This window comes from Oncorhynchus clarkii, chromosome 4, assembly GCF_045791955.1.
Source record: "Oncorhynchus clarkii lewisi isolate Uvic-CL-2024 chromosome 4, UVic_Ocla_1.0, whole genome shotgun sequence".
NCBI lineage: Eukaryota > Metazoa > Chordata > Actinopteri > Salmoniformes > Salmonidae > Oncorhynchus > Oncorhynchus clarkii.
Window position 1 is genome coordinate 2,636,017 of NC_092150.1, and position 15,312 is coordinate 2,651,328.

A 15,312-nucleotide genomic window follows, 5' to 3' on the forward strand; every position below is an offset into this window, starting at 1 on the left:
TCAATGTGGAGGCTATATACAGGGGGCACCGGTACAGAGTCAATGTGGAGGCTATATACAGGGGTACCGGTACAGAGTCAATGTGGAGGCTATATACAGGGTGTTACGGTACAGAGTCAATGTGGAGGCTATATACAGGGTGTTACGGTACAGAGTCAATGTGGAGACTATATACAGGGGGGGCCGGTACAGAGTCAATGTGGAGGCTATATACAGGGGGTACCGGTACAGAGTCAGTATGGAGGCTATGAAAACCCAAATATCACATTTTAGAAGCTAAAATCACATTAGTGGATATCCTGGTAGGGATATCCTTGTCTCATCGTGCACCAACGCCTCCTGTGGCGGGCCGAGCGCAGTGCGTGCTACCCAAGGTAGCCAGGTGCACAGTGTTTCCTCCGACACATTGGTGTGGCTGGCTTCCGGGTTGGATGCGCGCTGTGTTAAGAAGCAGTGCGGCTTGGTTGGGTTGTGTACCCAGATACTGGTTCAGCCAATCAGCAATGTTAATTTATTTTATGCATTTATGATTTTAGGTCTCTTCAAGATGACTGCAAAGACTCCTGTATATATGAGGAAGACGTCCAGATACTGAGAGTGAATGGAGGGAAACATCTCCACAACATCTACACTGGTGACAGACCAGTCTTCATCTGTGAGAAAACGGTAAGTTCTGCTCCATTGAAGAGATTTACAATCAATCCACTCGATTTATTATGGAGTATCTTTGCATTATTCATTTTGTATTATTGTACTGTATTTCCATTAGACAATCAATTCACCCAATCGTTAGAATATTGATCCGCTATTTTACTGTGTCGTCGTGTGACAAGGCCCCACAGATCAACCATGAAGATGACAAAATGGATGAGACGCACTCTGACGATGAGACGCACTCTGACGATGAGACAAATCATGAAGTCAAGATAGAGTTGGGGCCACAGCCTCTCACCATCATGAAAGCAAGGTCTCCTCCTCCATCTTGTTGTTCTTCTTCTCCATCTTCTCCTCCTCCATCTTGTTGTTGTTCTCCTCCTCCATCTTGTTGTTCTCCTACTCCATCTTGTTGTTCTCCATCTTGTTGTTGTTCTCCTCTCCATCTTCTCCTCCTCCATCTTGTTGTTGTTGTCCTCCATTTTCTCCTCCTCCATCTTGTTGTTGTTCTCCTCCTCCATCTTGTTGTTCTCCTCCATCTTGTTGTTGTTCTTCTCCTCCATCTTGTTGTTGTTCTCCTCCTCCATCTTGTTGTTGTTCTCCTCCTCCATCTTGTTGTTGTTCTCCTCCATCTTGTTGTTCTTCTAGTGTTAGTTGTGTTTTTACATTTTACAATTGTATTAATATGGCATATGAAACCATGGTAATAGCACCCTGTCTGTTTGTCGCTATATCTTCAGATGTTGAGCTGTGTTCTCTGCTTACAGGCAGCTGTTGTCTTGGTACACAATGTCTCAGAACAGCATTGTATCTCCAGCGGTCTCCCCAGCCCCCCTGCTTCCTCTCTGGGTACGTTGTGACATGGCCGACCCTGCTGGTACCACCTGGCTAGGAGCAGAGACCGCCTGCACCGGCAACAAAGTCTCTGGGGTCAAGCTATACTCCGTCACATGTGCAGGTAAGGGCCAGAGTGTAGAGACGTGTATTAATTTAAGAGCTTGTGTCATAAACATTGAAATTCATGGTTTCAATAGATGATGGATCTTTCATGTTGTTTATCGTACATGTTCAGGTTCAACTGTGGACAAGGGCGCATTCATCACCTTAGATGAGCTGAAACAGGAACACAAGAGAAGACATCATCCGTCCATGGTAAAGCCTAGCTCCTAGTTCTTCCTGTTTCTCTGATATTTCACTGGCAGAGACTCAGTGTTGAGCTAGGTATACTGCTGACTGGCTGAGACTCAGTGTTGAGCTAGGTATACTGCTGACTGGCTGAGACTCAGTGTTGAGCTAGGTATACTGCTGACTGGCTGAGACTCAGTGTTGAGCTAGGTATACTGCTGACTGGCTGAGACTCAGTGTTGAGCTAGGTATACTGCCCACTGGCTGAGACTCAGTGTTGAGCTAGGTATACTGCCGACTGGCTGAGACTGTCAGTGTTGAGCTAGGTATACTGCTGACTGGCTGAGACTCAGTGTTGAGCTAGGTATACTGCTGACTGGCTGAGACTCAGTGTTGAGCTAGGTATACTGCCGACTGGCTGAGACTGTCAGTGTTGAGCTAGGTATACTGCTGACTGGCTGAGACTCAGTGTTGAGCTAGGTACTGCCCACTGGCTGAGACTCAGTGTTGAGCTAGGTATACTGCTGACTGGCTGAGACTCAGTGTTGAGCTAGGTATACTGCCCACTGGCTGAGACTGTCAGTGTTGAGCTAGGTATACTGCCCACTGGCTGAGACTCAGTGTTGAGCTAGGTATACTGCCCACTGGCTGAGACTGTCAGTGTTGAGCTAGGTATACTGCCCACTGGCTGAGCCTCAGTGTTGAGCTAGGTATACTGCAGACTGGCGGAGACTCAGTGTTGAGCTAGGTATACTGCCGACTGGCTGAGACTCAGTGTTGAGCTAGGTATACTGCCCACTGGCTAAGACTCAGTGTTGAGCTAGGTATACTGCAGACTGGCGGAGACTCAGTGTTGAGCTAGGTATACTGCAGACTGGCGGAGACTCAGTGTTGAGCTAGGTATACTGCTGACGGGCTGAGACTCAGTGTTGAGCTAGGTATACTGCTGACTGGCTGAGACTCAGTGTTGAGCTAGGTATACTGTCCACTGGCTGAGACTCAGTGTTGAGCTAGGTATACTGCCCACTGGCTGAGACTCAGTGTTGAGCTAGGTATACTGCTGCGTTTACTGCTTTTCTGATGTTGTCCTCCATTCATATATGTATTTAATTATGTGAAACAGACCTACTCACCACCCAGACTGTCTATGTGGTCTATATCACTTCCTTGATTCCCTGTCCTTCTCCCTCCCAGATGGTTGCCAGAGGCACAGCCCAGTACAGCCTGTTTGGGTCTACTGTGGTGGAGAACACGACTATCGAATCTCAGAGCAGTGTCACAGTGGACTTCAGGTGGAGCCACGTGGAGACGATCCTGGAGACTCCACCTCTCTCCTCCATGGCCACTCTGGTGAGTTACACTTGGGCTTGCAACCCAAATCGACCCCTGGCCCCTACACCCTGGGCATTTGTGTAGATCTGCCGGGTTGGATAGGTGTAAAGGTGGCAGCATATTGCGTAGTACCAAGGGGTTGGAACCAATATTAATTAATTATTTTCCACTGTTTCGACTGGAGGAATAAAGTTCTGAACCGGTTGACATTTGAAAAAAAAAAAAGTAACTGTTGAAATTGGGACGAGAGAGGGTGGATGAGGAGGCTTGGGCTTGAAGCGCTTCTTATGACAATCAGGATCTGAGTTAGTCCCACAGATGAGCGGCTTCTATGAAGGAATGTCTTGGAACTTCAGACAGTTGGCTTACCGTTGGACCAGAGGTAGCTAGCTAAGCTTGTGTGTGTGCAGAGCGGCACCAGAATTAAAATGTAAAAAAAAACTTTTTTGTAGTTTAATAAATCCAATGTGAAACGTGATCACTATAGTATCCTTAACTAGCATTGGAAAAATGTATCCAGTCTACTCATAACTCATAATAATGAAGAAATCTGAATCACGCTTGTAACATCAGTAGGCTACCCTCCCCCCTCCGAACCATAGGCTACTGTAGCCCCTCCCCCCTCCGAACTGTAGGCTACTGTAGCCCCTCCCCCCTCCGAACCGTAGGCTACTGTAGCCCCTCCCCCCTCCGAACCGTAGGCTACTGTAGCCCCTCCCCCCTCCGAACCGAAGGCTACTGTAGCCCCTCCGAACCGTAGGCTACTGTAGCCCCTCCCCCCTCCGAACCGTAGGCTACTGTAGCCCCTCCCCCCTCCGAACCGTCGGCTACTGTAGCCCCTCCGAACCGTCGGCTACTGTAGCCCCTCCGAACCGTCGGCTACTGTAGCCCCTCCCCCCTCCGAACCGTCGGCTACTGTAGCCCCTCCGAACGGTCGGCTACTGTAGCCCCTCCCCCCTCTGTAGCCCCTCCGAACCGTCGGCTACTGTAGCCCCTCCGAATCGTAGGCTACTGTAGCCCCTCCCCCCTCCGAATCGTAGGCTACTGTAGCCCCTCCCCCCTCCGAACCGTAGGCTACTGTAGCCCCTCCGAACCGTCGGCTACTGTAGCCCCTCCGAACCGTCGGCTACTGTAGCCCCTCCCCCCTCCGAACCGTCGGCTACTGTAGCCCCTCCCCCCTCCGAACCGTCGGCTACTGTAGCCCCTCCCCCCTCCGAACCGTCGGCTACTGTAGCCCCTCCCCCCTCCAAACCGTCGGCTACTGTAGCCCCTCCTCCCTCCGAACCGTCGGCTACTGTAGCCCCTCCCCCCTCCGAACCGTCGACTACTGTAGCCCCTCCCCCCTCCAAACCGTCGGCTACTGTAGCCCCTCCTCCCTCCGAACCGTCGGCTACTGTAGCCCCTCCCCCCTCCGAACCGTCGGCTACTGTAGTCCCCCCCCCCCCCCCCCCCCCCCCCCCCCCCCCTCTGGCTACTGGCCACAGTGTGTCCATTAAAAATCAGCCGTTTCCAGCTCCAATAGTCATTTACAACATTAACAATGTCTACCCTGTATTTCTGATTAATTTGATGTTATTTTAATGAAAAAAAAAAATTTGCTTTTCATTCAAGAACAAGGACCTTTCTAAGTGACCCCAAACTGTTGAACGGTAGGGTATGTGGAGTCCAGCTGTTTTCTTCATTTCCTCTTGGTTCTCCATGTATGTTTGTATCATCTTCCATGTTTTTTATTCGATTTTTTACTCTGAGGACTTTGTGTTTTTGTGGGATTGGAAAAAAATTAATGTTTTTAACCTGTTCTATGCTTTAAAAATAACTGTTCTCATCCTGAACAGTATAGATCACTTTCATTCTGATTCTGTTCCTCAATTATAATTTTTCTTTCTTCCTTGAACCCGGTTCCAACCCCTGCTTACAACTCTCCAACCCTCTCAGATCTAGACTAGTACCCAGGATGTAGGGACTGTTTCTCTCGGATCTAGACTAGTACCCAGGATGGAGGGACTGTTTCTCTCAGATCTAGACTAGTACCCAGGATGTAGGGACTGTTTCTCTCGGATCTAGACTAGTACCCAGGATGTAGGGACTGTTTCTCTCGGATCTAGACTAGTACCCAGGATGTAGGGACTGTTTCTCTCGGATCTAGACTAGTACCCAGGATGGAGGGACTGTTTCTCTCAGATCTAGACAAGTACCCAGGATGTAGGGACTGTTTCTCTCGGATCTAGACTAGTACCCAGGATGTAGGGGCTGTTTCTCTCGGATCTAGACTAGTACCCAGGATGTAGGGACTGTTTCTCTCGGATCTAGACTAGTACTCAGGATGGAGGGACTGTTTCTCTCGGATCTAGACTAGTACCCAGGATGGAGGGACTGTTTCTCTCGGATCTAGACTAGTACCCAGGATGGAGGGACTGTTTCTCTCGGATCTAGACTAGTACCCAGGATGGAGGGACTGTTTCTCTCGGATCTAGACTAGTATCCAGGATGGAGGGACTGCTTGGTAACTCCTCTCCCCCCTGCAGAATATCAAGGTGTCCAGTGGCGACATGAGAAGTCCCATGTATCTGTTGTACAAGGAGCTGGAGTTTCTACAGGTTTGTGCCAAAAATAATACTTTGAAATGCCTTTTTTTTTTAGGCATCCCACTATTAGCCTGTTTTAAACCTACATTTCAATGATGTGGGTTGTGGTCAATTCCCATTTAAATTCCAGCCAATTCAGGAAGTAAACTTGATAATCCAATTCAAATGCTCTTCAATGAGGAAATTCAATTAGGATTTACTTTCTGAATTTTAAATGGAATTGACCCCAACCCTGGTGAGCAACACCGTTCAGCCTGGTTTAACTAGGCTATCACACTATAGACCTAATGTAATGTTTTATAGCTTGTTGCTGGTTGTGGTTGTCAGATCCTGGCTGATGGTCTGAGGACCGGAGAGACGGAGTGGATGGAACCTGTGGAGACCAGGTCTGCTGTGCAGATGACAAGGGAATACCTGGATGGTAGGAGGGTGACATTTCAGACATTTTGTCAGTTAAGCATCTCCAACATTTTAAGCAAACATTTATTAGAAAAACAACTTTTCACAACTATATGAAATGAGTTGCTTTGTAACCACTCTGAAATAAACATGTTTAAAAATATATATATATAATAATCTTTATTGTCTTTCGCTCACTACTTCTTCTCCTTTTCAGAACTTCAGAACACTGTAAAGACTCTGCAGGATCAGTCTACCAAAGAGGTATGACTGGTATCACTCTCCATCTACTCCATCTCTCCCACCTACCCATCTCTCCATCTACCCCATCTCTCCATCTACTCCATCTACTCCATCTCTCCCATCAATTCATCTCTCCATCTACTCCATCTCTCCATCTCTCCCATCCATTCATCTCTCCATCTACTCCATCTCTCCATCTCTCCCATCCATTCATCTCTCCATCTACTCCATCTCTCCATCTCTCCCACCTACCCATCTCTCCCACCTACCCATCTCTCCATCTACTCCATCTACTCCATCTCTCCCATCAATTCATCTCTCCATCTACTCCATCTCTCCATCTCTCCCATCCATTCATCTCTCCATCTACTCCATCTCTCCATCTCTCCCATCCATTCATCTCTCCATCTACTCCATCTCTCCATCTCTCCCACCTACCCATCTCTCCATCTACTCCATCTCCCCATCTCTCCCACCTACCCATCTCTCCGCCTACCCCATCTCTCCGCCTACCCCATCTCTCCGCCTACCCCATCTCTCCGCCTACCCCATCTCTCCGCCTACCCCATCTCTCCGCCTACCCCATCTCTCCATCTACCCCATATCTCCATCTCTCCATCTACCCCATCTCTCCACCTACCCCATCTCTCCACCTACCCCATCTCTCCGCCTACCCCATCTCTCCGCCTACCCCATCTCTCCGCCTACCCCATCTCTCCGCCTACCCCATCTCTCCGCCTACCCCGCCTACCCCATCTCTCCATCTACCCCATCTGTCCATCTACCCCATCTCTCCATCTACCCCATCTCTCCATCCATTCATCTCTCCACCTACCCCATCTCTCCACCTACCCCATCTCTCCACCTACCCCATCTCCACCTACCCCATCTCTCCATCTACCCCATCTACCCCATCTACCCCATCTACCCCATCTCTCCATCTACCCCATCTCTCCATCTACCCCATCTCTCCATCTACCCCATCTCTCCATCCATTCATCTCTCCACCTACCTCATCTCTCCATCCATTCATCTTTCCATCTACCCCATCTTTCCATTTACCCCATCTCTCCGCCTACCCCATCTCTCCGCCTACCCCATCTACTCCGCCTACCCCATCTACTCCGCCTACCCCATCTCTCCGCCTTCCCCATCTTTCCGCCTACCCCATCTCTCCATCTCTCCGCCTACCCCATCTCCCCGCCTACCCCATCTCTCCGCCTACCCCATCTCTCCGCCTACCCCATCTCTCCATCTCTCCGCCTACCCCATCTCCCCGCCTACCCCATCTCCCCGCCTACCCCATCTCCCCGCCTACCCCATCTCCCCGCCTACCCCATCTCTCCGCCTACCCCATCTCCCCGCCTACCCCATCTCCCCGCCTACCCCATCTCTCCGCCTACCCCATCTCTCCGCCTACCCCGCCTACCCCATCTCTCCGCCTACCCCATCTCTCCATCTACCCCATCTGTCCATCTACCCCATCTCTCCATCCATTCATCTCTCCACCTACCCCATCTCTCCACCTACCCCATCTCTCCACCTACCCCATCTCCACCTACCCCATCTCTCCATCTACCCCATCTCTCCATCTACCCCATCTACCCCATCTACTCCGCCTACCCCATCTCCCCATCTACCCCGCCTACCCCATCTACTCCGCCTACCCCATCTCTCCATCTACCCCATCTCTCCATCTACCCCATCTCTCCATCCATTCATCTCTCCACCTACCTCATCTCTCCATCTATTCATCTTTCCATCTACCCCATCTTTCCATTTACCCCATCTTTCCGCCTACCCCATCTCTCCGCCTACCCCATCTCTCCGCCTTCCCCATCTTTCCGCCTACCCCATCTCTCCGCCTACCCCATCTCTCCATCTCTCCGCCTACCCCATCTCTCCATCTACCCCATATCTCCATCTACCCCATCTACCCCATATCTCCATCTACCCCATCTCCCCGCCTACCCCATCTCCCCGCCTACCCCATCTCTCCGCCTACCCCATCTCTCCGCCTACCCCATCTCTCCGCCTACCCCATCTCTCCGCCTACCCCATCTCCCCGCCTACCCCATCTCCCCGCCTACCCCATCTCCCCGCCTACCCCATCTCTCCGCCTACCCCATCTCTCCGCCTACCCCATCTCTCCGCCTACCCCATCTCTCCATCTACCCCATATACCCCATCTCTCCGCCTACCCCATCTCTCCATCTCTCCGCCTACCCCATCTCTCCGCCTACCCCATCTCTCCATCTACCCCATATACCCCATCTCTCCGCCTACCCCATCTCTCCGCCTACCCCATCTCTCCATCTACCCCGCCTACCCCATCTCTCCGCCTACCCCATCTCTCCGCCTACCCCATCTCTCCGCCTACCCCATCTCTCCGCCTACCCCATCTCCCCGCCTACCCCATCTCCCCGCCTACCCCATCTCTCCGCCTACCCCATCTCTCCGCCTACCCCATCTCTCCGCCTACCCCATCTCCCCGCCTACCCCATCTCCCCGCCTACCCCATCTCCCCGCCTACCCCATCTCCCCGCCTACCCCATCTCCCCGCCTACCCCATCTCCCCGCCTACCCCATCTCCCCGCCTACCCCATCTCCCCGCCTACCCCATCTCCCCGCCTACCCCATCTCCCCGCCTACCCCATCTCTCCGCCTACCCCATCTCCCCGCCTACCCCATCTCTCCATCTCTCCGCCTACCCCATCTCTCCGCCTACCCCATCTCTCCATCTACCCCATATACCCCATCTTTCCGCCTACCCCATCTCTCCGCCTACCCCATCTCTCCATCTACCCCGCCTACCCCATCTCTCCGCCTACCCCATCTCTCCGCCTACCCCATCTCTCCGCCTACCCCATCTCTCCGCCTACCCCATCTCCCCGCCTACCCCATCTCCCCGCCTACCCCATCTCTCCGCCTACCCCATCTCTCCGCCTACCCCATCTCTCCGCCTACCCCATCTCTCCGCCTACCCCATCTCCCCGCCTACCCCATCTCCCCGCCTACCCCATCTCCCCGCCTACCCCATCTCCCCGCCTACCCCATCTCCCCGCCTACCCCATCTCTCCGCCTACCCCATCTCTCCGCCTACCCCATCTCTCCGCCTACCCCATCTCTCCGCCTACCCCATCTCTCCGCCTACCCCATCTCTCCATCTACCCCATCTGTCCATCTACCCCATCTCTCCATCCATTCATCTCTCCACCTACCCCATCTCTCCACCTACCCCATCTACCCCATCTACCCCATCTCTCCATCTACCCCATCTACCCCATCTCTCCATCTACCCCATCTACCCCATCTCTCCATCTACCCCATCTACCCCATCTCTCCATCCACCCCATCTCTCCATCTACCCCATCTCTCCATCTACCCCATCTCTCCCATCTCTCCATCTACCCCATCTCTCCATCTACCCCATCTCTCCATCTTCTCCATCTACCCCTTCTCTCCATCTACCCCTTCTCTCCACCTACCCCATCTCTCCATCTACCCCATCTCTCCATCTACCCCATCTCTCCATCTACCCCATCTCTCCATCTACCCCATCTCTCCATCTACCCCATCTCTCCATCTACCCCATCTCTCCATCTACCCCATCTCTCCATCTACCCCATCTTTCCATCTACCCCATCTTTCCATCTACCCCATCTCTCCATCTTCTCCATCTACCCCATCTCTCCATCTACCCCATCTCTCCATCTACCCCATCTCTCCATCTACCCCATCTTCTCCATCTACCCCATCTTCTCCATCTCTCCCATCTCTCCATCTACCCCATCTTCTCCATCTACCCCATCTTCTCGATCTACTCCATCTTCTCCATCTACCCCATCCTCTCCATCTACCCCATCTCTCCATCTTCTCCATCTCTCCCATCTCTCCATCTACCCCATCTTCTCCATCTCTCCATCTACCCCATCTTCTCCATCTCTCCATCTACCTAATGTCAGTGGAATTGTTTTATTTTTTTGTTTTTTTACTCATTTAAAATGCAAATCTGAAATGTCTTGAGTCGATAAGTATTCATCCCCTTTGTTATATCAAGCCTAAATCAGGAATAAAAATGTGTTTAACAAGTCACATAATAAGTTGCATGGACTCAGTGTGTGCAGTAATAGTGTTTTAACAGGATTGTTTAAATGACCATATCCTCTCTGTAACCCACACATACAATTATCTGTAAGGTCCCTTAGTCAAGAAGTGAATTTCAGGCAAAGATTCAACCACAAAGACCAGGGAGGTTTTCCAACGCCTATTGGTAGTATCCCTTTTGAGCATGCTGTACACATCAATACACCCAGTCACTACAAAGATACAGGCGTCCTTCCTAACTCAGTTGCCGGAGAGGAAGGAAACCTGTCAGGGAATTCACCATGAGGCCAATGGTGACTTTAAAACAGTTACAGAGTTTAATGGCTGTGATGGGAGAGAGCTGAGGATGGATCAACAAGATTGTAGTTACTCCACAATACTGACCTAAATAACAGAGTTTAATGGCTGTGATAGGAGAGAACTAAGGATGGATCAACAAGATTGTAGTTACTCCACAATACTAACCTAAATACCAGAGTTTAATGGCTGTGATAGGAGAAAACAGAGGATGGATCTACAACATCGTAGTTACTCCACAATACTAACCTAAATAACAGAGTTTAATGGCTGTGATAGGAGAGAACTAAGGATGGATCAACAACATTGTAGTTACTCCACAATACTAACCTAAATGACAGAGTGAAAGAAGGAAGGGAGCTTGTACAGAATATTAAAAAATTATTCCAAAACCTGCATCCTGTTTGCTATAAAACACTAAAGTTATACTGCAAAAAAATGTGGCAAAGCAATTCACAATTTGTCCTGAATACAAAGTGTTGTGTTTGGGGCAAATCCAATACAACGCCACTCTCCAAGCATAGTGGTGGCTGCATCATGTTAGGTCAGTGGAGGCTCCTGAGAGGAGGAAGGGGAAGACCATCCTCCTCGGTGAATAAAATAATCAATAGTGAAACATTTCTTTTAAATGCTAAATGTATAAATACATTCCCATGTCACCAAATAATTGATTAAAACACTATTTTGCAATGAAGGTCTACAGTAGCCTCAACAGCACTCTGTGGGGTAGCACCATGGTGTGAGCCGGAGGACAGCTAGCTTCCGTCCTCCTCTGGTTACATTGACTTCAATACAAAACCTTGGAGGCTCATGGGTTTTTACCCCCTTCCACACAGTAATTATGACAGGTTGAAGGATGTCCTCCGGAAGCTATCAGAGCTTTTGCAGCATGAACTGACGAGTTGTCAGTTCATGGATAAAATGGGGTGAGTAGTTCACTCAAAGACTGAGAGACAATAGTTGGAACAATTTTAATATCTTCAAAAATGAAGGAGAAGCGAAAGCAAGGCAGAGAGCTAGCTATATTTCTTGGGACTTTTTCACTTACTTAGCTAGCGAACGCAGCTAGCAAGTTTAGCTTATTCAAACACTCGGCTCAAACTGAGAAGGATGCTATGTTAGCTAGCTAGCTGGCTAAGGCTGTCCAATGCTGGAACTCTTCTATGTCGAGGTAACTACTGCATGATTGTAACGGATTTACTAACACGTTAATTCTAGTAGCTATGTTAACTATGACGTTAGCTAATATGGTGACAACTATGTAGGCTGTGTGTAGTGGTTATGGTATGAAGGTTTTGACTTGGATAGGTTTTTGTCGCCTGGTCACAGACAGCAGTTGTGTCTGAAGTCCACAAACGAAGTGAAAATTGTGAGAGGAGCGTGTCGACGCGAGAAGGAATTACATACAAGATGCAAATGATCATGGTGTTTGTATGTGGCTACTATGAAAATGAACTGTTTGTTTGTGATCCGGGGTGTATTCATTCTGCCGACTCTGTTGAAAAACACTTCCTAAATGGAAGCAAACGTAACGAAACGCGGATAAACACACCTGAATGTGTCCAATAGAAACTCTCATTTGCAACTGTTGGACTAATGATTACACCCTAGATCAGCTAGATGCAGGCCAGAGGTGATACTGTTGGACTAATGATCAGCTAGATGCAGGCCAGAGGGTACAAGGAGGTATTGAATGTGTCTCTGTCACCTTGATTACTCAAAATCCTCTCAACCTGTGTGCACCTACTAGGTTGTAGCAACTCATGATGGGTACAGGGAACATTCTAGTATCATGTCGTAGCCTAAACCTATCGATGATAACAATGAGCTGGGTGAATGGAATATGAATGACAGTCATCCAATATGCTGTAATAGAAATAAGGGTTGTGCTCATTAAAATAAATATATAAATATCGTCCCCCTTAAATGGTACCGACCGCCACTGTGTTATGGGTCGTACTCGTTAAGGACGGGGGAGTTTTTCAGGATAAAAAATAAACGCCGCTCAGCATCCTGGAGGAAAACCTGGTTCAGTCTGCTTTGCACCAGAGACTGGAAGATGAATTCACCTTTCAGCAGGACAATAACCTGAAAACACAAGGCCAAATATACACACTGGAGTTGCTTACCAAGAAGACAGGGCATGTTCCTGAGGGGCCGAGTTACTGTTTTTACTTAAATCTGCTTGAAAATATATAACCCGAAAACACAAGGCCAAATACACACTGGAGTTGCTTATCAAGAAGACAGGGCATGTTCCTGAGTTACTGTTTTTACTTAAATCTGCTTGAAAATATATGACCTGAAAATGGTTGAATACTTCTATAATCAAGATATTAGTATTTTTTTTTTTTTTAATATATTTTTCATGGATTTTCTACAAATGTTAGAATTTGTCTTCCACTTTGACATTAGAGTACGTTATGTAGATCGTTGACGGAAAATTACAATTCAATCCAATCTAATCCAACTTTACAACACAACAATAAATATTATCATTTAAAACTGAACAAGTTGAAATTACATGTCATCATAATGCTTTATCTGATTGGTCGTGGTCTCCCCCCCCCCCCCCCCCCCAGGCAGTGAAGGTGAAGACTGAGATGGGAACAACAGAGACAGAGATATTCAACTCTCTGATGGAGAGAGGAGATCTGGACTTCATAGAACAGCTCTGGGTTCGCATGAGGAACAGTGAGTGGAGTTTTTAGTACATTTTTAGTTATAGTAGAGAACAGCCTTTTTTTTTTTTTCACTTTGGAAACATTTTCACTTTTTCGCATGTATGAACAATAAAAAGCTATTCAGTTCCTTATTTACATTTTGAAAATGGAAATAAATTCAACTTCCTATATCAACTTGGATGTGGAACATTTGAGCTGTTTTTTTAAAATTTCATCACTACTTTTCCATCACAGGTGTGACTTCCTATCAAGATGTCGGAGACTGTCTGAAAATGGTCATCAAAGCTTTGCAGTATGGTGACATCAAACCATGGGTAAGTATAGTGTGTGTGTCCTCAGATCATATCAAGACATCAGAGACTGATCTGAATCTGATCATCAAAGCTCTCGACCTGCTCCACAACAGCCACGTCGATGTGAATGGGGGCTCGGCGTTTCCTGTAGTCCACAATCAGCTCCTTTGTCTTGCTGAAGTTGATGGATTGATGGTTGTTGTCCTGGCACCACACTGCCAGGTCTCTGACCTCCTCCCTATAGGATGTGTCATCGTCTTATTGTCTCCGAACTTAATGATGGTGTTGAGTCGTGCCCGGCCACACAGTCGTTGGTGAACAGGGAGGAGGGGACTAGGCACCTGACCAATGACTGTACAGGAGGGGACTAGGCCCCTGACCAATGACTGTACAGGAGAGGACTAGGCCCCTGACCAATGACTGTACAGGAGAGGACTAGGCCCCTGACCAATGACTGTACAGGAGAGGACTAGGCCCCTGACCAATGACTGTACAGGAGAGGACTAGGCCCCTGACCAATGACTGTACAGGAGAGGACTAGGCCCCTGACCAATGACTGTACAGGAGGGGACTAGGCCCCTGACCAATGACTGTACAGGAGGGACTAGGCCCCTGACCAATGACTGTACAGGAGAGGACTAGGCCCCTGACCAATGACTGTACAGGAGAGGACTAGGCCCCTGACCAATGACTGTACAGGAGAGGACTAGGCATGCACCCCCGAGGGTCCTTTGTGTTGAGGGTCAGCATGGTGGATGTGTTGCCTACCCTCCACCTGGGTGTGGCCCGTCAGGAGGTCCTGATCTTAGTGATGAGCTTGAAGGGTAATATGGTGTTGAACGCTGAGCTGTAATCAATTAACAACTTTTTAACACAGGAGTTCCTCCTGTCCAGGTGGTAGAGGGCAGTGTGGAGTTCAATAGAGATTGCGTCATCTGTGGATCTGTTGGGGCGGTATGAGAATTGGAGTGGGTCCAGTGTGTCTGGGATGATGGTGTTGATGTGAGCTACGACCAGCCCTTTCAAAAGCACGTCATGGCTACAGATGTGATTGGTACAGGGAGATAATCATGTAGACACGTCACCTTGGCGTTCTTAGGCACAGGGACTATGGTGGTCTGCTTGACACTATTACAGATTGTGTCAGGGAGAAGTTGAAAATATCAGTGAGGACACTTGCCATCTGGTCAGCGCATGATGGTAATCCGTCTGGCCTTGTGAATGTTAACCTTTTTATAGGTCTTACTTACTCACATCGGCTACAGGGAGCGTGATCACACAGTCGTCCTGAACAACTGGTGCTCTCATGCATGGTTCAGTAAATTTAGCTCGTCTGGTTGACTCGCGGCTGGGTTTTCCCTTTGTAATCCGTGATAGTTTGCCACATCCGAAGAGCGTCAGAGCTGGTGTAGTCCTGTGTTGAAACTTTGCCTGTTTGATGGTTAGTCTGACGGGTTTCTTGTTAGTCTGGATTAGTGTCCCGCTTCTTGAAAGCGGCAGCTCTAGCCTTTAGCTCAGTGTGGATGTTCCCTGTAACCCATGGCTTCTGGTTGGGTTATTTACGTATGGTCACCGTGGGGACGACGTCGTCAA

The 15,312-nt window shown here is 49.1% G+C and overlaps 1 protein-coding gene across 2 annotated transcripts in view; it reads left to right on the plus strand.

The window, feature by feature from the left end:
- The window catches only part of LOC139406293 (zwilch kinetochore protein), a 30,515-nt gene that overhangs the window by 1,606 nt on the left and 13,597 nt on the right, over positions 1–15,312 (plus strand). For both annotated transcript variants that reach the window (XM_071148752.1, XM_071148753.1), the window contains exons 2-11: positions 537–666; positions 834–967; positions 1,422–1,612; positions 1,727–1,806; positions 2,974–3,129; positions 5,637–5,708; positions 6,024–6,117; positions 6,313–6,359; positions 13,325–13,436; positions 13,661–13,740. In XM_071148752.1, coding sequence (XP_071004853.1) covers positions 537–666; positions 834–967; positions 1,422–1,612; positions 1,727–1,806; positions 2,974–3,129; positions 5,637–5,708; positions 6,024–6,117; positions 6,313–6,359; positions 13,325–13,436; positions 13,661–13,740 — 1,096 coding nt within the window. The remainder of the gene's footprint in view (positions 1–536; positions 667–833; positions 968–1,421; positions 1,613–1,726; positions 1,807–2,973; positions 3,130–5,636; positions 5,709–6,023; positions 6,118–6,312; positions 6,360–13,324; positions 13,437–13,660; positions 13,741–15,312) is intronic.